At 37.0% G+C, this 27,026-nt stretch overlaps 1 protein-coding gene across 2 annotated transcripts in view; it reads right to left on the bottom strand.

Annotated features, from left to right (window-relative positions):
• Positions 1-8,223: 8,223 nt before the first annotated feature.
• Positions 8,224-27,026, bottom strand: part of POLI (DNA polymerase iota) — a 29,268-nt gene continuing 10,465 nt past the window's right edge. For both annotated transcript variants that reach the window (XM_042962184.1, XM_042962185.1), the window contains exons 5-10: positions 25,673-25,909; positions 23,265-23,443; positions 21,866-21,957; positions 18,976-19,106; positions 12,054-12,259; positions 8,224-9,860 (exon numbers count right to left, since the gene is read on the bottom strand). In XM_042962184.1, the coding sequence (XP_042818118.1) occupies positions 9,045-9,860; positions 12,054-12,259; positions 18,976-19,106; positions 21,866-21,957; positions 23,265-23,443; positions 25,673-25,909 (1,661 nt within the window). In that variant the 3' untranslated portion in view covers positions 8,224-9,044. The remainder of the gene's footprint in view (positions 9,861-12,053; positions 12,260-18,975; positions 19,107-21,865; positions 21,958-23,264; positions 23,444-25,672; positions 25,910-27,026) is intronic.

The following is a 27,026-nucleotide window of genomic DNA, read 5'->3' as shown; positions in this document are numbered from 1 at the left end:
ATGAGATTTTATTTGGTTATATCTGGAAAGCCTACTTATACTTGAAATCGAATATTCGAATGCTAACAATAAATCTGATGCCTTATTTTTATGACTAGAATCATTAACAATGATTAGATATGATGGCAACCTATATAATCATGTAGTAGTTTCATGCACAATTTCCCTAAAGCCACAAATGATGTTAAAGTACTTGATTATTTAACAGCCCCAAAACCAAATAACTGAACTTGGCTGAAAACCAAGGCTAAAGCTAAACTTTGGTGCATCCCTTGTTAAATATACGGATACTGGGAATGTATGACTACTCATTCTTTTCATTGCTAGGTTGATACATCAAAAAAGTTGATGACACTGAACTAGAATACTATAATCCGGCTAAATCTGAAGATTAAGTATTCTATCGACTTCTCAAGTTTTTCTACCTCATAGATCTGCATCCACATAAATCTAGTTCAGATAAATCAACCGCAGGCTGAATTTTATCACAGTACAAGTCTTTAATACGATATAAAAAAAAACTGTCACTGTGAGACAAACTGTTGTAACCCACTTTTTAAAAATTTAATTATAGGGGCACCTGGGTGGCTCAGTTGGTTGAGTGTCCAACTTCGGCTCAGGTCATGATCTTGCAGTCTGTGGGTTCAAGTCCTGCATCGGGCTCTGTGCTGACAGCTCAGAGCCTGGAGCCTGCTTCGGATTCTGTGTCTCCCTCTCTCTCTGCCCCTCCCCCACTCATGCTCTGTCTAAAATAAATAAATATTTTTTAAAAAATTTTTAATTTAAAAATTCAATTATACACACACACACTAGACAGATTTTGTGTATTGGCTTGTTCAACTCCATTCTACCTTGCTTCTAACTAAAGAGGATGTAAAGCTAAAAACAAATAAAAAATAAATCATGCATCCCCAGGGTTGATTGCACCGGTCTTCTGGATATGTGTTAGGTTACACCCACTGGATGAAGTCTTCTGGGAGTTGAGTGAGGCAGAGGCCATTTTTCCTATTTGTTTGGTTTGTTTGTTTGTTTGTTTCTGCTGGCCAGCAAGGACCCACCTGCTAGATTCTTTTGTGCCAAACAGTGGGTACATCAATGACAGAGGCAGCAGTATCTTCTGGATTTCCTGTCCCTGGTTACTGGGACACACTTGCAGGTAACTACTCTCCAGCCTTCTAGATGTCAAGCCCTGGCAGTGGTGACAGCACATTAATTCCAGCTCCTTGAATTCATAGTTCCATCAATGGCTTCAAATGACAACTCATCTGGCAGACTGGCTCTGCCTAGTTCTCAGATGTGTTTCTGGAGGCCAACCCCAGAACCCACTACTTCAGCAACTCAATGGTTCTACGGGCATCTAATTTACTATATTTTTTTTTAATTTTTTTTTTAACGTTTATTTATTTTTGAGACAGAGAGAGAGCATGAGCAGGGGAGGGTCAGAGAGAGAGGGAGACACAGAATCTGAAACGGGCTCCAGGCTCTGAGCTGTCAGCACAGAGCCCGACGCGGGGCTTGAACTCATGGACCGTGAGATCATGACCTGAGCCGAGGTGGGCCACTTAACCGACTGAGCCACCCGGGCGCCCCCTAATTTACTATATTAAACCTTGTTGCTTAAATATCTACACAAATTTTAGAAATTGAGTACATTAAGTAGAGACATGGAAGATATAAAAAAAAAAAACAAAATCAGGGCACCTGAGTGGCAGTCAGTTAAGCATCTAACTTCAGCTCAGGTTATGATCTCACACTCTGTGAGTCTGAGTCCTGTTTCGGGCTCTGTGCTGACAGCTCACAGCCTGGAGCCTCCTTCAGATTTTGTGTCTCCCTCTCTCCCTCCCCCTCCCCCACTCACACTCTGTCTCTCTCTGCCTCTCAAAAATGAGTAAACATTAAAAAAAATTTTTTTTAAACAACCCAAACCAGATACCCAAAGAAGTAAAATATCTGACATGAAAATTGGATTGAATAGAAATAACAACAGATTAATTATTATGGAAGAAATAATTCATGAGCTTGAAGGCAGAGCAATAAAAATTATTCAAGAGTTAACAGAGAGACAGAAAAAAAAAAGAGGCTGAAAAAAAATGAACTGAATACCAGTGAGTTATGGGACAACTTGAAGCACCCTGAAAATGTCTTATTCAAGTCCCCAAAGAAGAAGTGGGGGACATAAAAATATCTGAAGGAACACTGGCTGAAATTTTTCCAAATTTGATAAAACACTATAAGTTAACAGATCCCAGAAGCTTGACAAATACCAAACACAACAAACATGAATAAAACTGTACCAAAGAAAATCATAATAAAATTTCTTAAAACCAGTTATAAAGAGAAAACTTTAAAGTCAACCAGACCCTTACTCCTCCTCCCCCCAAAAAAACCACATATTATTTAGAGAAGAACCAATGAAAATAGCAGACTTCATTTTGGAAATAATACCAAATCAAAAGGCATGAACAAAACATCTTTAAAGAAGAGGAGAAAAAAGCCTGTCAAATTAGAATTCTATACTTAGCAAAACTATCTTCAAAAATATAAAGGTAACATAAAAACTTGACATAAGCCATAAGAATGCTGAAAGAATCCATGCCCAGCAGACTTGTACTACAAAAATATGTTAAAGTCTATCAGGCAGAAATAAAAGATACCAGATGGAAATACAGATCTACACAAATAAACGAAGAGTACCAGAAATGTGGGTATATTTAATAGCCTTTTTCCCCTTGACTGTATAAAGCAAAAATAAAAATAATAAAAATATGTTATGGAGTTACAAGGTATGGAGAAGTCAAGTGTATAGTAACAATAGCACAAGGGCCAGTTGGGGACAAACAGAAGTATATTGGTGTAAGGCCCCTAAACATAAAGTAGTAGTTAGAGATATATAGTATCAACCCTAAAGCAACCACTAAGAGAGCAAAGAGTTATATAGTTAATATGCCAATAAGGAAGATAAAAGACAGAATGATAAAAAAAAAAAAAATACTCAATCCTAGTAAAAGTCTGAAGAGAAAGAAAAGGGAACAAACACATGGGGAAAAGTAGAAAATAAATAGCAGACTGGTAGATTTACACAAAACTGCATCAGTCATCATGTTAATATAAAGTCAAAAACCTCAATTAAAAGGCAAAGATATCAGACTGAATGAAAAAGACCCAACTATCTGTTGTGTAACCCCCAAAACCTCATTTTTTTACATAAACATACAAATAGGTTAAAAGGATAAGAAAAGACACTAGTCTAACAATTTTTTTAAAAACTATAGTGGCTCTTATCAGGAAACTGGTTTTCAGAGCAAAGAATTTATCAGAGATAAAGGTCATTTCAGAATAATAAAGGGCCCATTTCATCAGAACTTAATATCCCTGAATGTGTCTTCAAATAACATGAAGCAAAAATTGATATACTACAGCAAGGAGAAAAAGATACATCTATACTTATAGTTGGAGATTTGAATACTCTTCTCTCTATACAAAAAAAAAAAAAAAAAAAAAAAAAAAAATCAGTAAGGATCCAGAAGACTTGAACACTAACTAAACCTAATTGACACTTATACAACATTCCATCCAGCAGCAAAATACATATTCCTTTCAAGTACACACAGAACATTTACTAAGATAGGACACATTTGGAGCAATAAAACATCTCAAAACTTATTTCAAAATAGTCTGCAGTAGAACTTATCTGGTCATTGTCCAGGGTTCTCAGCATGGAGCTCCTAAACATCTTAGAATATCCCAAACAATGTGTCTCTTATTCATCATGGTGCATGCTAATGAGGTGGCTCATGGGGGGCCCTGGACAGCTTATGCCAACAGGAAGACTTAGGATGGCAGTAGCCCACAACAGAAATACCAACCACATGATTAAAATGGTGAGACTTTGCACCATCCTGACATCCAGGGAAGGTAGAAGCCTGGGGAACTGGAGATGGGAGTTTAACCACAGAGTCAATGATTTACCAAACCCTCCCTACATGATGAAACCCCAAGAAAAACTCTGGACTTCCTTAGATCTTAAAAGTTCTCATTACAAGGCAAACAAAACAAAACAAAAAAAGTAACTATGAATAGGTGACAGATGCTAGACTTACTGTGGTGATCATTTTGTAATAGAAATATCGAGAAATTATACTGTACATCTGGAATATGTCAATTATATCAAAATTTAAAAAGAAAACAACTGTTAGCTAGGATGCAAATGAAAGTCACTCTAAGAAGGAGGCTGAAAGCCATCAGCAGAAGGCAGGTGGGAAGGGACAAAAGCCTGGATTACTGGGTTTTGTTTTGCAGAACCAAAGGTTCCAGCCAAGGAGAAGCTTAACTAGGTGTTTTACCTGATAGCCCCTTGCTAGGTGTGTCTCACCTGATAGCTCCTCATCTGAGCTAGTTTGAGCTGGATTGGAGCTGAGGACCAGCACAAAAGCCCTCCTGAGTTGTCCTGAAATTACATTCAGCTCATTACAATGCTACGATCTCCTTCTATGGGCAGAGTTTTCTGCTATTTTTTGAACATATGATGTATGCACTAGCCCCCTGACATGATATGCATCCACAAGTGAACCAAAAGTGGCTGTGCAATCTCCCTTGCTCCCACCCCTTACACTGAATAAAAGCTTCCTGTACTAACAGCATGGTGAGACAGTTGTGAGCTATCTCTGTCTTCTCACTTATAACAAGCAATAAAAAGTTCTTTGCTCTCAACATTTCCTTGGGTTGTGTTCAATTTGATGAACCCCCTACGGCAAACTGCTTCATTTCAGTTACATAACCAAAAACAAATAAAAAAAATCTCTGGACTTCTGATCACTTGATACGTTTTATTTCTCGACCTAGTTACATAGTTGTTGCTTATAGTTACCCACTAACTGGGACACCTGGATGGCTCAGTCGGTTGGTTGTCCAACTTCAGCTCAGGTCATGATCTTGCGGTTCATGAGTTCGAACCCCACATTGGACTCTGTGCTGACAGCTCGGTGCCTGGAGCCTGCTTCGGATTCTGTGTCTCCCTTTTTCTCGGCCCCTCCCTCACTCGTGCTCTGTCTCTGTCTCTCTCTCAAAAATAAACATTAAAAAAAAAATTACCCACTAACTTACTTCTGTAATTTTCTGTATGTAGATTTCACAATATTTTTAAATATTGAAATTAATCTAGATTTGATGAAGATATAAATTGAGATTCAGAAAGCACCTAAATCCTAAACATGATGAAAAGAAATCTATAGCTAGACATATAATAACAACTACAGACTTCCAAAGATAAAAGTGAACATCTTAAAACAGCCCAAAGAAGTCAACTTGAAATACACAGTTCTAAAGACATAATTTTATAAAGTGAATTCTACTTTGAAGGAATTTCTTTTTTTTTTTTTTTTTTGACATTTTTATTTAGTTTTGAGAGAGAGAGAGAGCACGAGCAGAGGTAGGGCAGAGAGAGAGGGAGATAAAGAACTTGAAGCAGGCTCCAGGCTCTATCAGCACAGAGCCCGAGGCAGGGCTTGAACCATCAACTGTGACATCATGACGTGAGCCAAAGTCAGACTCCCAACGAACTGAGCCACCCAGGCGCCCCAGGAATGAATTTCTGATATGCAAGAAAAAAAGGTCAGGAAAAAAAAAAGATAATCATGTGTGCAAACCGAAACATTAACTCTATAAAATACTAAAGGAATCTGACCAGAATTAACATATTTTAACAACTTTGTGATTTTTGGAAAGAGGGTACATGTATTTACCATTTGGGGATGTTAAGCATGTTAAATTCTTAAGAGTAATCAAGAGTACTTAGAATGTTTACATTTCAAATCAGTCAAGGGAAAATACATAATAAAAAATTCAAGCAATCCAAAAAGATGAAAGAATGGGGAAAAAAGCATAGCACAGAAAAGAGAAAAACAGAAAGCACAAAACAATATGGAAAAAATAAATCCAAATAGATTTGCACTTTGGCACTATTGGTGGGACAGATACTTTCAGTTCTCCCAATACAAAACGCTAGATTCTGGAGAAAACACACCTTTTAACTCACTGTTCATTCAACTATGTAAGGAGAATGTCCCGGCCTCAATCCCCTACAATCACAGGGAGGAAAACAATGAGCTGAAACAAAAGCAGGAAAGGATCAGGAAGCATCAGGCAAAAAGCAAATTTGAAAGGTGGGGTTTACCCTGACAGCAAATGCTGACAGCAGCCTGCCATCCACCTCTGAAGACAAAACCTTGGGACAGTAGCAAGGCCAGGGAGATGAAAATAAGACAAACTAAGACAACCGCATTCAGGAAGGACCTTGAAGGGGCTACTGTGGTGCCAAAGGGATTGATACTGACTCACTGGAAGCAAATGCAAATCAAATCTGAAGGGAATCAAGCACAATCTAGGTCCTTTGTCTTCCCACAGACTAAGCTCAGCCACTCACACAAGGAAACAGGCCAAAATGGTACATGACAATATCCAAAAACTTAGACTTAAAAAGATTTAAAATACTGAAATGATTAAAAATATAAAGTATTTTTGAGTTTTTAAAAATTAGAAATGGACTGATATGAGACTATAATGAATAAATAGGAAGATGAGAAAAAGAATCAAATGAAAAATATAATTACTAAAATTAAAGCCATCATTAGTGTTTTTTTTTAAGTTTATTTATTTATTTTAGAGAGAAAGCAAGAGCGAGTGGGGCAGGGGCAGAGAGAGAGGGAGAGAGAAAGAATCCCAAGCAGACTCCACACTGCCAGTGTGGAATGAACCGTGAGATCATGACCTGAGCTGAAATCAAGAGTCAGATGCTTAACCAATTGAGCCATCCAGGCACCCCCATCATTAGTGTTTTAAACAGTAGATCAGACAATGCTGAAAAACAAATTAAAGAACAAGAGACAAAGTTGAGGAAATGAACCAAAATGCAGCACAGATAAACAAGATGAAATTTTAACAAACATGAAGGGTGGAGTAAGAGAGGCCATCATTTGTCCAATCAGTCAGTGGCCAAAAATTTTATAGAACAGATGTCAAAGACACAGGAAGCCAGCACATACTGAGATTAATAAAGGAAATTTACATCTCCAAACATTAGAGTAAATCTGGAGAACACCAAAGGGGCGTAAAACAGTTTTGGCCAGTTTAAGAAAAGAATATAGAATAGCTAAAAGATTAAAAGGAGATGGAAATAAAAGATAACCTAAAAACTCAGAACGTGGAGGCACAAAGATGCTGAAAGACTAACTAAAGGTCACAGAATATGTAGCAACGCTGTGATTTACCCCCTGCGTTCTCTCTCTTCAGAAGGTGTACTTTTAACTATTACTTTACGTTCTTTTTAAACTGGCCAAGAGTGTTTTACTCTTCTTAGCCTTTTTTTCTTTTAAACCTTTCTAGCTGTCTAATAATTTCTGGCTGAACTAATACAAGGATTATTAGAAACTTTTAAAAAAATGGATTATCTAAAAAAATATATATTCTTTTTATCAATGTAACAACCTTACCTGTCTACTACATGTAGAAAATTCCAGAGTCTTTGATGCAGAGTACTAAATATTTGCTTATGAGTACCTTTTGATGTTTTTGCTCCAAGTTGTTTTTGATAACCCTAAACTCCCTGTTAAAAATCCTTGGTAAGGAAATTCTCAAATTTCAAGGAATCTAAAACTAACCTAAAATGTCTTACCTAGAAGAAAGCACCTTTACACTACTCTTTATTCACATTTGTGTACTTTATTTTTGTCTTTAGATTATATCTGCAAAGGTTATAAACTTGAGAACAGGCCTCTTCTAAATCAGTGCTGAGGTATACTTTGGTGTGTTCTAGAAACTTCCTTATGTCTTGCAAATTACAGGATGTCCACAATCTTATATACCCAATTTTTAATCTTGCAGACAAAAGGAGAAAGCAATGAATGGGAAAAACTGACACCTATCAATTTAGTGCCTGCATATATCTGCTGTAGGTAGGACATCCATAGTCTCATCTCCAAAAAGAAGATGCAAAAACATCTAATCATTACTTTAAAACTCTAAAGACTAGCCAGAAGTAGGGGCGCGTGGGTGGCTCAGTCGGTTGGTTAAGCGTCCGACTTTGCTCAGGTCATGATCTTGCGGTTCTTGAGCTCAAGCCCCACATTGGGCTCTGTGCTGACAGCTCAGAGACTGGGGCCTGCCTCAGATTCTGTCTCCCTCTCTCTCTGCCCCTCCCCTGCTCATGCTGTCTCTCTCTGTCTCAAAAATAAACACTAAAAAAAAAAATTTTTTTTTTTTTTTTGAAAGACTAGCCAGAAGGAAATGAATTCTTCCATTACCTAGCATTCTAAAAAACCTATCATACTGCCTTTTTGGGGTCCACCCTCCCTTTAATGTACCTGGATGAAGAGTTCCTTCTAGTTCTCTGCAACATGTACACTCCCCTGCCCAACTTCCCACCTGGCCCCTGCCACACCATTCATTATTTCTTGAGTGCCTTCTATGTGCTAGGCAATATAGTAGGTTCTAGCGTACACAGAAGCATTAACTGAACATACATTGCTTTGGTATTTTTTTAAAAAATCAACTTATTAAACAGTACATAGTACTTCAGCCAAAGATAACTGATTTTTTAATAGATAGCAGCAGAATTTCTTATTTGGAAGTTTCCTAATGGGCTATATTTCTTGAGCCATTTCATTATTTCACAGAAAAAAAATGTTATTTGCTATATTATAGCAATGATTTAGCTAGCCTATTTTTTACATATAGGTACATATATCTCCCACCCCACCCCTTAATTTATGGGAAATGTACTAACCATGATACTCTTTTTATTGAAAAGCAATATAAAATAGCTTTAGAAATAAGAAGGTCATTTTACATTATTTCTGTTATAAATATTTTTATGTTTTGTGCCAGAATTTACTTCCCATTACTACACTTGCTTTTATCTGGAACATCTTATGTTAGATTTCTACATTATTGAATATCTATTAGTGTTTAATTTAGAGGAGCTTAATAAACTGCCAGATCTGAGAACAATGGCCTTTCCTTTGCTTTCTAGACCTTTTTTCTGAACATGCTTATTTATGTACAACGTGGAAATCTGATCCTGTTCTCTTCCAGTGTGCCAACAGCTCTTTTTGTACCTCTTCTGGTAGTTCATAGAAAACTTCAGGATCAATGTCAGAAGGAAAGGTAATTTTCTCATCAGTAGAATCTTGCTCTCTATTTTCTGGAAGTCCTTCATGATGAGAGACTGTTGCTAGTGGTTCCTTATGGCTATCTGTAGTGCGGTTTGTGGAGAAAAGTTGCTCACTCTGCAAATTTGGAAATGAATGGAAAATAGATACAGCGGGGTTTGTATGTGAAAAATGAAATCCTTGAGATTCTTTAGGTCCTTGGCTCATTTGTTCATCTTTTAATCTACTGTCTAAATAATGTGAATAATCCTTTTGGCTAGACGGAGAAGAGCAACTACTGCTACTTAAACCTGATGTTCCTGGTTCACAGGAAGAAGACATCTGTTTGCTACTGGATAAATGATCTTTAGGATTTAAGGGACTATCTTTCATTTGTTTTGTAGAAAAGAAAGATAATACTCCTCTAGAAGCATGTAATGGACAACTCAAACTTTCTTTGCCTTCAAGTTTTTCTCCAGATTTTCCAGAAAGGATTTCTTCTTGAATATCTACTGGAAGTTCCTTAAAGACTTCTTGGTCAATACCTTCAGAAAGTGACCAGAGTGGGAATTCATCAGTGTCTTTTTCTTTAGAAAAATGTGTAGTATCTACTGGAGCTTCCCCAGTTCTTGTACTTTCAATTCTTCCAGATGGTAGAAAATCCCAACTTGTTTCTTTGTCTTTGGAAAAATCTTCCACATGAGTGTCTTTCATTTTCTAGAACACAAGGATAACACAGTAGTTTAAGATGTCTGGTATCTTTTAAATATTCATACTGCTGAAGCATGACTATAGCCATTATCTGACCAACATGTTTCTATCCTACTCAATAATTTCAATTCTTTTGGCCAGTTCCAAACAACTAGAGATGATAAATCCACCATAATTAGTCACACTATTGTGTGCATTTTTATTCACTATTCTAGGGAGAGGTTTCCTTCCTAGATAGCATTGAGCCAGAAGATAGGTATGTGTTTGGAAACTTGGAAAGGATCTTAACAATCGTGTTTTCACATTTCCAATTCTGTGGATAAAGGAATGATGGCCTAGAAAATAAATGATTCACCTAAGAGTATCATTCATAAATAAATGAAAGAAAGAAAGAAAGAAAGAAAGAAAGAAAGAAAGAAAGAAAGAAAGAAAGAATGAATGAATCAAGGACTGGTTTTCATACAATCCCTATTCTGAAGTGTAACGTTTAACAGAAAGAAAAAAAAATTTTCTATGATAAAAATCCAATGTCAGTATTAAAATGTTAACACTGTTTACATTTACATAAAAATTCAAAAAACATCTTCAGCTCTAATTTGCATAATTTGTCTTTAAATTTTTAAGTTTTTTTTTTTTTTAATATTTATTTTTGAGAGAGAGAGACAGTACAAGCAGGGGAGGGGCAGAGAGGACACACAGAATCCAAAGCAGGTTTCAGGTTCTGAGCTGTAAACACAAAGCCCAATGCAGGGCTAGAACCCATGAATGGCAAGATCATGACCTGAGCCAAAGTTGGATAACCAATGAGTCACCCGGGTGCCCCTAATTTGCATAATTTTTCTATGTAAAGTTTTTCACTTAAATTTTCCCTCCAGTTTTGAGCACCATGAAAATGTATTCACAGTCAAATATAACTCAGGAAACATCAATACAACAAAATAGTAAAGGAAGAGATCTGGCACACTATATTTACTGTATTCCACTTATATTTACCTACTACCACTATAAATTAAAGTCTTACAATTCTGATTCTACAGATTAAGAAGTAAAAAACAGGGGCGCCTGGGTGGCTCAGTCGGTTAAGCATCCAACTTCAGCTCAGGTCACGATCTCACGGCTTGTGAGTTCGAGCCCCACGTCGGGCCCTGTGCCAACAGCTCAGAGCCTGGAGCCTCTTCAGATTCTGTGCTTTCTCTCTCTCTCTGCCCCTCCCCCACTCACACTCTGTCTCTGAAAAATAAACATTAAAAACAAATTTTTTTAAAGAAGCAAAAAATAAATACCTCCTTAAATTTCAGTTAATAAAGAGAATAAAAGGGCCACAGGAAAAAAGTAATTTGAAGAGGGTACTAATTCATTATTTCTGTAACAGTATTCTGTTCTCATTTTAAACTTAAATGTAAATGAAAATATTACTGAAATTATACTAATTAAACATTAAAACAAAGAAAATAATAAAATCATTTTAAATTAACAGTTAACTATAAGCAAGAACAATTTAGTAAAATATGATTATTTTCTAAAACATCCCATATTTAGTAACTAGAGGTGTGCTAAATGGCCATATATATAGGCTTTTGTTTTTAGTCACCTGAAAATATGACTGGCCTCTGCTTCTCTACTGCCACACTCTTAATTTCTACAACTGTAGAATCAGTAGTTGTATTATATCAATCTTGCTATCAAAATTTAATATAATTTTAAAACTAAGAAAATGTAAATACTTTAGCAAAACATTGGGGGGACACTGGTAGCTTATGTATAATTTTTTTTTATTGCCAATATCTGGAAATATTTTCACATATTAGCTAATCATCATATTCCTCTTTTTGTACCTCTTCTGGTAGTTCATAGAAAATTTCAAGATCAATGTCAAAAGGAAAGGTAATTTTCTCATCAGTAGAATCTTGCGATTTTCTGTTAAGTCTTTCATGATGACAGACTGTTGCTATTAGTTCCTTATGGCTATCCGTAGTGCAGTTTTTGGAGAAAGGTTGCTCCAAACTTTTGGAAGTTAACACTCCCAAAACAAGGAACCTCCATAGTGGTTTTCTCTTTTATCCAGTGATGCTCATGTAATGGGTACAATATACGAGTAAGTCATTTGAACAATATTATCTGGAGGAATTTCTAAATTGTATCCATGGAACACAAACTTAGATTTGTAACTTAACCACACAAATCAAACAGTGTACTCACAAAACTGCGCTTGCCAGAGCGGGAAGTTGTCGATAATGATGGTGTTAAATAATAATCAATAGTCCCTTTCTTAGCAGTAGTTAATGCTTTAAGGTTGCAGAGGCACACACTTAAAAGGGTAAGATGAAATGGCATCTTCACATTCACCATATTTCGAAAAAGTTTCATAAGTATATCAACCATTGGAGTCATCACATCATAATTTCCTAAATAAAATGTTTGACAAGACAATATCTAAGCACACTGTATCGTAATCAATATTAAAAGCTTAATCTAATGTATACTGCTTCAATTAAAAAGTTAAAATCTTAAATAGATATCATTGAAAACACCTTGACATTATATACTAAACTGAGCCAACCTAAACACTAAGACAAAATGCCAAATGAGTTAAAGTTTTCAAAAGATTTGAAATACAGGACTTCTGGTTATGGAAGTGTCATGAGGTAAGAAAATTTCCCCATAAAATCGTAATAAAACTTAACAAAATTGGGTGGCTGGGTGGCTGAGTTAGTTGAGTGCCCGACGTCGGATCTGGTCATGATCTCAAGGTTCGTGAATTCAAGCCCAGCATCGGGCTCTAGGTTGACAATGCAGAGCCTGCTTTGGATTCTCTCTCTCTCTCTGTCTGTCTCTCTCTCTCTCCACCCGCCCCCACCATGCTTTTTCTCCCTCTAATTAAAAAAACTGGAGAAACAAAACTGAACAAAACTCCCCAAAACAGCCATTTTGAGGGTCTGGAAATGAATGAAAGGCAAATGAACTGAGAACTTAGATAAGAAAGTACGAGACAGCAACCTTACTGGCTGGGATTGTTCATATCTTCACGCAGCAATCCTGCCAGGTGAGGCTGGCTGTGAAAGCCAGCAGCTCTGTTGCCAGAAAGGACAGACTTGATTTGAGGCAGAGGCAGAAGCCCAGTGAAGTGAATAAACCTGGTAGGAAACAAATGGGGAAACTGCATAGCACTCTAGCCTGAGGTTGTAGTTGTGACTGGAATGAGCAAAAACATCAGTGGACCAGCCAAAAATTTACCCAGGAGATCTGGAAATGAGAGAGCCATAGAGGGACTGGATAAGCTCTCCTCCCAACCCAGCCGACTGGGAGACTGCATGCACGTGAAGGCGAGGCCAGAGAAGGCCCAAGCTCTCCACATGGGACTGAACAGAATGGCAACCAACATACACGGAACATGCAAGTGGGCTACAGAAAATAAAAGCCCCTAAGGCAGAGCTGAAAATGGCCTCACTTTTTTTTTCTTTTTTTTTAATTTTAGAGAGAGAAAGAGAGAGGGCATAAGCTGGGGAGAGGGGCAGCGGGGGGGGGGGGGGAGAGAGAGAGAGAGAGAGAGAGAGAGAGAGAGAGAGAGAATATCCCAAACAGGTTCCATGCTCAGCGCAGAGCTCCATCCTATGACCCTGGGATCACGACCTACGCTGAAATCAAGTCAGATGTTCAAACAACTGAGCAACCCCAGCACCCTGAAAATGGCTTAATTTTGTAAAGTGCTCTCCAACCCATGCACTTATCTACTGACAGAAGGTAGAAAGGCTCTAGCATTCAGGCAAAAGCTTTGACCAGTCGTTGGCTAACTACTAAACTATGTAGACACAGGGGTAGCCTAGAAGCCAAAATAAATTTTTTTAATTTAAATTAAAAAAAAAAAGAAAGCTAAGCAGAGAAATCAGAGGCTACAAATCACAGGGGAGGTAGATTCTGTGGCTTAAGTTCAGACAAGTTAGAAAAGAAAAAGGCGGCGGGGGGGGGGCGGGGAGCCCACAGGAAAAAAAATCCAAATCTAGAGTTGCTAAAACCCATTATCTGAAATGTCCATTTTTCAAACAAAATATTATAATACATAAAGAAACAGGAGTGTGATCTAGTCAGGAGGAAAAAGCAGTCGATAGAAATTGACTTTGAGTTGGATTTAGCAGACTTCAAAGCTGCTACCATGGACATGTTCAAAGAATTAAAGAAATCTATTTTAAGGAATTAAAGTAAAATATGATAGACTACCAAGAAAGGAGAATCTCATAAGGAAACAGAATCAAACACACAAATAAAGCAAATAGCAAATCTAGAGTTAAAATTACAGTAATCAAAACAAATAAAATCACTAGATGGGCAACAGTGGTTTGGATAGCTGAATCAAGAGAACTTGAAGGCAACTCAATAGAAATTATCCAATCTTGGGGTACCTGGCTGCCTCAGTAGAGCATGAGACTCTTGACTTTAGGGTTCTAAGTTTGAGCCCCACATTGGGTATAGAAATTACTTCAAAAAATAAAAATCTTAAAAAAAAAAAAAAAAGAAATCCAATCTGAAAAAGGAGAGAAAAAAGACTGAAGAAAAAATGAACAGAATTGCACATATCTGTAGGACACTATCAAGCATATCAACATATTCACAATGAGAATCGCAGAGGAGATGAGAGGGAAAAAAGGGCAAGAAAGAGTTTTTGAAGAAATAAGAGCCTAAAATTCTGCAAATTTCATTAAAAAATTCATCTACAGAATCAAGAAGCTCAATAAATCCCAAGTAAGAAAAACACAAAGATTCCATACTTTTAGACACATCATGGTCAAACTGCTGAAAAACAAAGAGACAAATGACCCATCACATGAAGGAGAATAACAATACAATTGTTGTTATAGTGCAGTACAACTCAGCTCCAAATTCACCCTTCAGTACCTGCTCTGATAATGCTTAGACTCTTTAAAATTTTCTACATTGAATAGGATACTAAGTTTTGTCATTAGAGAACACCAGAAGACCACTAAAGGAGAAAGGCAGCTTCTCTTCCTGGATGTATTGCCATTTAATTTTTCTTGCTTCCATTCATTACTTGGTTTGTTGGTAGTACATGTGGGCACATCTAACAGTGCTTGCCATATCACACACATGTGGAATGCCCAGTCCCTAAGCAACCTCGAGCCCAAGTCTGAGCTTAGTGACTATGTACCATGGCACTACCAACTCAAACACCATACCTACCAGGAAGTGCCCCAACTCATTCTACACACTCACCTAACTGCCTTGACTTAGGTGGTTGCTTCCTCCAGCTCTTCCTATGCAGGCACCATCCCTTCCACCTTTGCACTAGCAGAATACAGATTGCTTCAGCACAAGTAGCCACTAGCCTCAGCTTGCCTGCATCCTAAAAGGTTGGTAACAGAAGCCCTCCCAACATGAACACTGCATACTCCAACTCATGCACTGCCTCACCAGTAAGCAAGCTCCCACCATCCCAACTCCTTCTGTGTGCCCACCAGCTATCCACAGATCAGAGGATGGTTTTCTCCTCACCCAGTAACTATGGACCAGCTCTGGGCCAGGGAATTCAAAGGATTTCTCTACCATCCAATGTTCTGCAACCACACCTTCTCCTTGAGGGGTAGGGGGACTCTCCTTTCCAAGTTTGTCCTTCCCTGAGTACTTTTCCTTAGTCCTTGGGTACCTCTTAAAGGACAGTGCAGAGCCTGCTTGGGATTCTCTCCCTCCCTCTCTCTCTGCCCCTCCCCGATGTGTGTACTCTCTCTCTCCTTCTTACAATAAATAAACAAACATTAAAAAACAAACAAAAAAAGAGTTCTCTTTATACCTTTAGAGTCACTCCCCATCATGGTTTAATAATTTTGTGAAACTTTCTCTATGCAAATTTTTGTGTGGTTTTTCTCTCTTGATTGGAAGGAGACTGATAACACTATTAATAGAAAACTCTTTTCTCACCATAAATAATGGAAACCAGAAGACAAGAGAATAGTATAGTCACAGTATGGAAGGAAAAACTGTCAAGAATTATATATCCGGACAAATTGTCATTCAAAAATGCTGCGTTGGTAGAGTTTTCCATACATTTTAGTTACAGAGAATGGTTTGATAGTGTTGCTCAACTCTTCATTTCAAACATAAATGGTGCATTTTCCAGGACAGACCATATGCTAGGCAATAAAATTAGACTCAATAAATCTGAACAGACTGAAAATACTCAAAATATGTTCTCTGATCAATATGAAATTAAAGTAGAAATCAACAACAGAATGAAATTTGGGAAACCATCAAATACTTGGAAATTAAACAAATTTCTAAACAAGATTGGGGTCAAAGAAGAAATCACAAGGATATTAGAAGTAATTTTGACCTTAATGAAAAGGAAATACAACAAAAATTATGGAATGAAGCTAAAGCACTACTAAAAGGAAATGTATAATTTTAAACTTGAATTATTAGAAAATAAAGCTGTATAAAATAAATAATGTAAGCTTCCATCTTAAGAAACCAGAGGGGAAAAGGCAAATTAAACTTAAAGCAAGAAAAAAGAAGGCAATAACAAAGACAGGGCAAAAATACATGAAATAGAAAGTAGAAAAACAACACAGAAATCAATGATACCAAAAGTTGGATCTTAGAAAAGACAAATAAAACCTGAATAAGGCCTCACTCAGATAAACCTTTGCTAGAATGATAAAGAAAAAAAGAGAATACGTGAATCACCAAAATCAGGAATGAAAGAGGAGACATCACTATAGATCCTACAAAAATTAGAAGGATAATAAAAGAATACTGACAACTTCATGCCAACAAATTAGACAACTTGGATGAAATGGATACATTCCTGTAAGATTAAAAATTACTAAAACTGACTCAAAATAAATACAAAATTTGAATAAACTTAAAACAAATACACAAATCAAATTCCTATTTTAAAATCTTCCCACAAACAAAAGCCCAGGATCATGTATAGCCAAAAGAATTTCAAAAAAGAACAAAGCTGGAGAACTTACACTACTTAATTTCAAAACTTACAACAAAGTATCAGGGTAGCACTGGTAGAAGGATAACCATATAAATCAATGGACTAAGCATATAAAGAAAGAAACACTTCTGTTGTCAGTTAGTTTTTAACAAAGGTGCCATGACAATTCAAGAGAGAAAGAGGAGTCTATTTAACAAATTCTGTTGGAACAACTGGATATCCATATACAAAAGAATGAACTAAGATTCTTACACCATACATAAATATTTACTCAAAGTGGATCTAAGTGTAAAGCTTAAAACTATAATTTTTTTTTTAATTTTTTGAAATGTTTATTTGAGAGAGACAGAGAGAGAGAGAGGGAGGGAGGGAGGGGCAGAGAGAATTCCAAGCAGGCTCCCAGCTGTCAGCACAGAACCCAACGTGGAGCTCAAACTCATGAACTGTGAGATCATGACCTGTGCCAAAACCAAGAGTCAGACGTTTAACTGACTGAGCCACCCAGGTGCCCTTTTTTTTTTTTTTTAAAGTTTATTTATTTATTTTGAGAGAGAGCACAAGCAGGGGAGTGGCAAAGAAAGAGGGAGTGAGAGAGAATCCCAAGCAGGCTCTGAATTTCATGCTGAGCCTGACGCAGGGCTCAGTTTCACAACTGTGAGATCATGACCTGAGCTGAAATCAAGAGTTAGACACTCAACCGACTGAGCCACCCAGGTGCCCCTAAAACTATACATTTCTTTTTTTTTTTTTTTTTAAGGTTTTTAAATGTTTACTTATTCTGAGAGAGAGAGCATGCACGAGCAGGCAGAGAGAAAGGCAGAGAGAAAACCAAGCAGGTTCTGCACTGTCAGCACAGAGCCTGAGGTGGGCTCAATCTCACAAACCATGAGTTCATGACCTGACCGAAAATCAAGAGCCGGATGCTTAATAGACTGAGTCACCTAGGCACCCCAAAACTATACATTTCTAAAAGAAAACACAGGAGGAAATATCTGTGACTTTTGGGTTAGGCAAAGAATTTTTACATAGACCACCAAAAGCATTATCCATAAAAGTAAAAAAAAAAAAAAAACCAAAACACAATGAAATACTACTACAAGGCCACAAGAATGACTATAGTAAAATACACCAACTTATATTAACATGCAAAAAGCTATAATTTGTATATCATTATATATACATAATCATTATATCATTATACATACATTCTGCTCAAGAAAGTGTACCTAAAATAATGGAATAGATACCCTATAACAAAGAGAAGATATATCTTATCCAACCTAAAAGTATACCAAAGCAACTAGTATAAATAAATGAATGATGAAGTAAACGTCCTAAAATATTAGACTTTTGATTTAAATTGAAAAAATTACTTTTTTCTCTTATTTTAGTTTGTAAAACTCTGAATTCTTATAATGATTATGTATGTGAATACTTTTATAATTTACTATAATTTACAATAATTATTTTTTAATGTTAAAACTATGGCACTATGGCATATACCATTTCTGTATGAAAATTATAAATGCTAGATAAATACCTGGAGATGTTTCCTCTACTTTTTGGAAAAAATATTAGTATTGGAAACATTAAAGAAATTAAACAGAAAGAAAAAAAAAAAAAGAAACTGACAATACTAAGTGTGAAGAGAATATGAAAGCCTAGAACCTTCATGCATTCTTGGTAAGAATACAAATGTTTATACTCACTTCAGAAAACTGTTTGGCAGTTTCTTAAAAGTTCAACTTAACATACAACCCAGCAGTTCCACTCTCTGTAATCTACCCAAGATAAACAAAAACATATATCTGCCCAATGAATTGCATGCAAATGTTCATAGCACCATTTTTCATAATAGCCAAAAAATGGAAACGACCTAAATGCCCATAAAGAAGTTATCTTGAATCATGTAACGCATTATCAGTTTTGTTTTCTCTGTACTTGGGGAACACTGTTAACTGCAGCTTTATTTTTATTATCTATTAAAAAACAACAAACAACAAAGTCGTTCTGTGAAAATTCCTGATATAATGCAGGTATTTAATAGCTAACTAACTCCCTGTGAAGACTCTCCATCTTTGGGCCATATTGCTAATTCAAAGTTTTTGTTTTTGTTTTTTTAAGAGTTCAATCTGCCAATTAAATTATTAGAAAAATATCCCAAACCTGTCCCTAACTTCTGAATTACATGCGATGGAATAGGGCACTGACGACTCTCACGGCTACAGTGATTCTCAGGTGAATACCGACGGATTATTAATCTTATTGTATGTGGCTTCCTTCCATCTTGGCATACTCTAAAAGTAAAGAGAAAGTGGAAACAAGGAATCAGAAAAGTATTACTTAAAGTTTTTTTTTTTTTTGAACCTAAGGGTATCACCGTAACAATTATAAACATAGTTGATAACTAGGCAGGAAGCAATACAAGTGTCTGAATAGTCACCAAGTCTATGCACCAAAGCTCTGAAATCTTAAATGTTAAGGCTCTCAGGCCTCACTCAGAATTGAGGGCAATCAGAAAAGAACAGAAATAAGATACAATTACATAATTATAACAAGCCATTTTTATAATTCAAATCCAAACATAACTAAAAGCAATATATTAAAATCAGGAAATTTAAGAAACTAAGAGAATCATTCACTGACAGAGGCAAATACATGAAAAATGACAGATTTTTTACACAGGAAAAAAGGATTACAAAAAGAAAAAAATTTTAATGAGATAATTTTGTCAAAAAGCACTCCCTGAAAAGATCCAAGGAGACAGTAATACCACCATTATATGGCAAATTAGAGTAATAACTTGAAAGACCAATTATATGCCACATTTAAGAAAATAAGTACACGTACATGCATCTTAAAAAGTGTTTCATTCAAATGGTCTTAGTTTTAGTGTTGAAAACAAAAGTTTTAATGAGATACAAAATTCACTTAAAAAGCAGAAAATCTAATTACTACAATAAATGTCATTAAAAAATAATATTTTCCTTTTTATATGTATGGCAATGTATTAAAAATCACAAACACAAAATACAAATATTGTACATTGTTAAACATACTCAAATTGAATTCTGAACTAGAAAATTTGGATTTTTGTAAAAAATAATTTTTTCTCTTATTTTTCTTTCGCAAGACTTGATTGTTGCCTTACTAAAATAATAAGATATCTTAAATGGTTCCTGTAAACACATTACTAGTTTAAATACCTTCCAGTTAAGTGTCTTCTACTAAGTCATTATTCAAAGAGTCTGACTTGGTTCCTATAACTAATTAAGACATATTAAGAAAAGGTCATATTCTAAGCAAGCTTAAACTAGTGCCCAGAGGACGGGTTAAAAATTATGTGATTTTAGAGGCATCTGGGTGGTTGAGTTGGTTGAGTATCTGACTTTGGCTCAGGTCATGATCCCACGGTTAGTGAGTTCAAGTCCCAAGTCGGGATGTGTGCTGACAGCTCGGCGCCTGGAGCGTGCTTTGGATTCTGTGTCTCCCTCACTCTCTGCCCCTTCCCCACTTGCGTGTGCTCGAGCTTGCTCTCTCTCTCTCTCAAAAATAAACATTAAAAAAAGTTATAAAAAAATTCTATGATTTTACACCTCTTACATAGCTATACCATTAGTTATCATATACTCTTCTCGAAAAAAAACACATTCACACAAACACAATTATTTTTTTGCCCGTCACATGGATGGTATTATATCTCAGTCACTGAAATTAGGGGCCATGGTGTAGAGGGAGTGGCAAGCAGAGATAAGGAGAAACGGTTCACAGTTTCTCAGTAATTCACAGTAATTTTTTTTTTAAGTTTATGTTATTTTGAAAGAGACAGGGAGAAAACATGGGGGGGCGGGGCAGGGAGAGAGAGAGAGAATCCCAAGCAGGCTTTGCACTCTACACTGAACCCAATGCAGGGCTCAATCTCACAACGGTAAGATCATAACCAGAGTCAAAATCAAAAGTAAGACATTTAATCGGCTGAGCCACCCATAGGTGGTAATTACAGGTTTAAAGCATCTAGTCTCATTTCTGGGCTGATTCTTCTGGGCTGTAAAATTTCTGTGGCTTCTCTACCTGCAGAACTCTTGCCAATGGCCCGGCATTTCACAGCAGTCCTCCGTTTAGCTGAAGCAAAGTGGATGACCCAGTTTCAGCAACATACTCACAGGCCCAGCCTGAGTTATATCACCGGAGCTGGGTCATTCAGCCAGCCACAGCCCAGGCAGCAAACCATGCGCTCTGGCTCTGCTCAAGACATGAGAACCACACAGCAGGTGACAGCAAAGCTGTAGGAAATTTTCCCTCGTCAGTTTACTGACACTTACAGTCATCTAAAACCTTTCTCTCTAGTCATAGTTACAGTCATTACAGAAGCACAGATACCCAAAAGTGCTAGACCCCTAACACCTTACTTTGAGAAATCAAAGAAATGGGAGGCAAAGAGATCATACTCTTGTATGGAATACTGAGAAATAGATATATGATAGGAAAGGAGCATCAGAAACTCAACATCTTGTTCCATTTATGCTATGCTATTCGTACACTCCTAATCCCCCAGCTGACACTTTCATGTCCTTCCAGACCAGTGCCCCGCACACACCGCCCTCACTCTCCCTGCTCACGCATAGCCCCACTTAGCTATTCCTTTGTCTGACTCCATTTTCTTTCACACAGTCTGAGGCAAAGGAGATAGAAGCGTTCTTCTACTCTCTCCATCACTGTTCGTCTGAATAATTTCCTAACCTCAATCATCACAAATTTGTAGGTGTAGAGATTCTAGATATCCATAAAACCCTCTTAGATAACCATGAGCAGCTTAAGATCCAAAGGATAATCACAATGTTACTAAAATTAAAACTAATGTAAACGGATTAAATTTAGTTGAGAGTATATGTCCCTATATTTGCAACAGTTTATAATGTAGAGAAATTCAATGATAAATGATCACTCTTTATACTGTTCGGTCTCTAGTTACTCTATAAATTCTAAGAACATCAAGTATACTTTCTATATACTTTACACAGAATATATAGGATGATATGGCAAAATGGAAAATCACCTGTTCAAAAGACTGGCAAGTAGTTCTTCAATCTTATTTTTAGCTTCAACTTCCGATGAACATTTTTTAAATGAATCCTCTTCACTAAAGGACTACCAAAGAAGCACAAATAGGGATTATTATAAACCCAAATAAGCAAGTCCAGTTATGAGCGTGGATGCCAAATATTCAGTACATTCTTTACTAATTTACCTCTGGTGCTCAGTTTGAGCCATTTAGTTTGCTTCTGTATGAGCTCTTTTTATCTGCAAACTACTGTACTCCACTAGAAAGCTCACTGGAAGTCAAGAAAATTATAAAGCTCTACTACCTGGGGTGCCTGGGAGGCTCACTTGGTTAAGCGTCCGACTCTTGATTTCGACGCATGTCATGATCTCACGGTTCATGAATTTGAGCCGATTCGGACTCTGCACTGACAGCACAGAGCCTGCTCGGGATTCTCCATCTCCCCTCCCCTGCTCATGCGTGTGTACGTGTGTGTGCGCACGCATGCGTGCTCTCTCTCCCTCTCTCTCATGATAAACAACCACAAAAAGCTCTAGTACCAACTCCAACCTTTATTCTATGATTATGATTACAGTAAAGCCCTTAATCTCCTACCACTTGAATTTGAGTTTAACCTTGGACATGTTACTTAACCTTTCTAAAGTACATCATCCTTACCAATTTTTTTGTAATGTTTATTTTTGAGAGATAATTGTAATTATTTAGTAATAATTTACTGAGTAATTATTTTTCAGAGAGAGACAGTGCAAGAGGGAAGGAGACACAAATCCAAAGCAGGCTCCAGGCTCTGAGCCACCAGCACAGAGTCCAACTCAGGGCTTGAACTCACTAACCGTGAGATCACGACCTGGGCCGAAGTTGAACACCTAACTGACTGAGCTACCCAGGCGCCCCCAGTATCCTCATCTTAAAAAAAGAATGAGAGAGAGGGAAAAGGTATGAACAAATAATAGTACTACCTACCTCAAAGCTTTGTTGTAAAGATTAAATGGGCTAAGGTATGTAAAGCACTTAGTAAAGTGCCTGTCACATAGGAAAAAAAATCAATCAATGTTAACTGGGTGATTATACCTGTCTCTATATTTCTTAAATCATTAGACTACTCAGAAAACAAGATTTCTTAAAAATTGAAATATTTTAGCTAATATATACAATAAAGTCTGTTAAAAATTAAGTGGCATTTAATCAAGGTAGCTAACTTGAGGCTGAAATACTAATTCTTAGATTCAATTTAAAAATATTTACTAATCTAATAAATTAGCCTTCTCATAGGAAAGTGATCATGTACTCAACCTAGTAAGCAAATTAGAATAGTAAGAACATAGTACTAAAACCAGAAATCTTTATCTCAAATAATGTGCCAACAATTACAATAAATATCATTATCACATACCTGAGGTGGTCCTGAGGGTGTCACAGGAGAGTTATCCTCTCCAAAACTGAGCTTCTGAATACGCTGTGCAACTGAAATTCCTAATTCCTTTTCTAGTATTTTGGATGAAAAGGTTTGGAGATCATGCACACTTCTGATACCCAGAGCTTCAAGACGTTTGGTAGTTTTATAGCCAATACCTAGGCAAAAAAGAAATACACAGTGTTATAGTAGCTTTTCTCCTTAAAATAAAGCTAATTCAAGTATATATAATACACATCTTTCAATACCATAATGAATATTGTGCTAGGATTAAATTTTATTGAAAACTAGGCTGTCCTTCTTCTATTCAGGGTCTCTTAAATGAACCACTTCCAAAACCTAACAACCCTAGTACAACATAATGAATACGGAGATAACCAAGAAATGCTGTCTTGATAAAATGAAGTATTTACCACCTGTTATATAACATTTTGGAAGTATTCAAGAGTCATGGTTATTATTTATGCAAAGAAAGACTGTCACTAAATAAAATTAATTAGCATGTGCTTACTAGCTAATCTGACTCCTGCATATATCACACATTTATCCACAAGTCGTATCTGCCAATATTTACTTGCCCAAATACAAGAGCCATAAAGCAAATAAATAAAAAAATCTACTCATTGGCAAAACTCCTAGCAAAAGTTGTTGCACTAACACTCAGTCATAGTTTATCACCTTACCTGAGATGCTCAGGTAATTTAGTGCCCCTTTATTTCTCTTTTTTAAAATACTTATTTATTTATTGGGGGGGGGGGGGAAGGACAGCATGCCAGAGAGAGTGTAAGTGGGGGAAGGGCAGAGACAGAAGGAGAGAGGGAGAGAGCTGTCCACTGGAAGTCCAAAGTAGGGTCCGAAGTAGGGTCTATCCCACAAACTGCGAGATCATGACCTGAGCTGAAATTCAGACGCTTAACCGACTTAGCCATCCAAGCACCCCTCTCTCAATTAAAAAAAAGAAAAAATTAATTCTACAGTCTTCTGATTTCCCTGCACAGTAAAAGAAGTAAATCAAAGCCAACTGGTATGGAGGGGAAATTATTAAAGTGGAGTAACAGGAGGGCGCCTGGGTGGCTCAGTCGATTAAGCGTCCGACTTCAGCTCAGGTCACGATCTCGCGGTCTGTGAGTTCGAGCCCCGCGTCGGGCTCTGGGCTGATGGCTCGGAGCCTGGAGCCTGCTTCCGATTCTGTGTCTCCCTCTCTCTCTGCCCCTCCCCCGTTCGTGCTCTGTCTCTCTCTGTCTCAAAAATAAATAAAAACGTTAAAAAAAAAATTTAAAGTGGAATAACAGATATGTTCACAGCTGAAATAAAAGAGGGCTGGCAATTTGGCAATAAGGAAGAGAAAGTCTATAAAAAAAGAAACAAATCCAAGAACTCAAAAAATAAAGCCAAGTAATAACGTTATTTATGACTGTATCAGTATAGTCCTTAATTTATTACAACCTGACATAGTTAACTGTTGCAGACTCAGAAAACTGCAAGCTATATGAACAAAAATGTTTGTAATCACACATACATGGATTAAAAATATGAAGTTATGACATCTGAAGGCTCAGTTGTCCTAAAAATTCATTTCCACAGAATTCTATTATAACATCTTATTCCCCAGCAATGCCACAGAAATTAAGTTTAACACATCCCTTATTAATGGTCTATAAAAACATAAGTATTTGATCTTCAAAGACAGAAATTTGCCCCATGCCCTGAATACGTCACTAACCGCCTCAAGAAAATTAGTTTCTTCATCTTTAAAATAAGAACTTGGTAGGGGCGCCTGGGTGGCTCAGTCAGTTGAGCGTCCGACTTCGGCTCAGGTCATGATCTCACGGTTAGTGGGCTCGCCTGCGTCGGGCTCTGTGCTGACGGCTTGGAGCCTGGAGCCTGCCTCGGATTCTGTGTCTCCCTCTCTCTCTGCCCCTCCCCTGCTCATGCTCTGTCTGTCGCTGTCTCTCAACAATAAATAAATGTTAAAAAAAAAAAAAAAAGTTTTTTAAAACAAGAACTTGGCCTAAATGCTTTGCAAGGTCCCTTGTAGCCCTAATATTTTCTATATAATCCCAAAGCAGAGTTAGTAAAAGACCAATGCCCCTCTCCAAATGCAGTGTACAGTATAAGAATATGAAGCAGGGACTGGAAATAAAGGACCACGTTTCCAGGTTATAACTTTCATGATCATATTCAAACTATACTAAAATAAAAGTAGGTGAAACTAGAAAAGCACTTTCCTAGATTTCCTAATCCAGATTCCCTCCAGAGAACATTAGGGTTTTGGGTTTCCTCCAAGAGCCAAGGATACAGGCTCTAAGAATTAATTACATGTATCTACAATTTTGAAAATTAAAGAAATGCAATTAATGTATACTTTTCAAATATATACGTCTTACCAGGCATTTCCTTTACATGGTTCAAGCTCTGAATGAGAACTTGAGAACTTTCAGGTAGTAAGACTGTTTGTTGATTTGGTTTAAAAACACCAGAAACTAATTTTGCCAATAATTTATTAGAAGCCACTCCAGCACAGCCAGTGAGACCCAGTTGATTATACATGGCTTCCCGCATCTCTGCTGCAATCTGAGATCCAACAAGGAGTCTGACGTGCAAGATGTCATGCAGGTTTACATCTATAAAAACAGCCAATATCATTACAAGTCACTACAAAAAAATCTTAATTTTCTTCTTTAGAAATGAGTTTTAAAAAGGCACAGGGCTTAACCTACATCCAATCTCCTCCCCCACAACACCACCATACTGCCGGCCATTTAACTCATCTGTTTTGTTCTTCATAGGAATTCTGTAAATAACTACCAGAAGTGAATTCCAAGCGACTGCGATAGTGAATGCATCTTGGGAGTGTTTAACGATTAACAAATGTTTTTTTAATTGTTTATTTTTGAGACACAGAGAGAGAAAGTGCAGAAAGGGCAGAGAGAGAGGGAGACAGAGGAAATGAATGGGCTCTGTGCTGACAGCGGAGAGCCTGATGCAGGGCTTGAACTCATGAGATCATGACCTGAACCAAGTCAGACGCTTAACCGACTGAGCCACCCAGGCACCCCATCAGTAGGAATTTTCTATGAGAGATCAAGTTTCTTAATCTGTTAATCATTAAGGGGTGCCTGGGTGGCTCAGTCGGTTAAGCGATCGACTTCAGCTCAGGTCATGATCTCACGGTCTGTGAGTTCGAGCCCCGTGTCAGGCTCTGTGCTGACAGCTCAGAGCCTGGAGCCTGCTTCCGATTCTGTGTCTCCCTCTCTCTCTCTGCCCCTCTCCTGCTCACACTCTCTCTCTCAAAAATGAATAAACATTAAAAAAAAATTCCTACTGATATTAGTAAAACTTTTACTCATTTTTAACTGTAAGCAAGCATAAAAGTAAAAGTATTACATTAATAAGAGAGCTAAGATTACAGCTTTAAAGACCTAAATCAAAACATTACACACAGTAACTAGATGTGCTACTGAAAACAATTCTGAATCTGTACATAGTTTGAGAGATCTTTTATGAAAAGTGTAGGGAAATTATACAGAAACAAATTTTCTTGGGGGTGAAAATGGTATTAGAATTATATGAGACAGTCCTTATTCTCAGCAGTATTTACAGATGAAGTGTCACGACACCTGCAATTTACTTTTAAATGGCTCATCAATCAACCATCAATCAATAAAGGGGGAGCAAGATAAAGTAAAGGTAGCAAAATAGCACTGAGTGTATCTATAAGGAATGGTATAATACGTGTTC

This window comes from Panthera tigris, chromosome D3 (assembly GCF_018350195.1).
Source record: "Panthera tigris isolate Pti1 chromosome D3, P.tigris_Pti1_mat1.1, whole genome shotgun sequence".
Lineage (NCBI taxonomy): Eukaryota > Metazoa > Chordata > Mammalia > Carnivora > Felidae > Panthera > Panthera tigris.
Note: the sequence above shows the minus strand (reverse complement) of the source record. Positions and strands in the feature narration are given on the sequence as shown.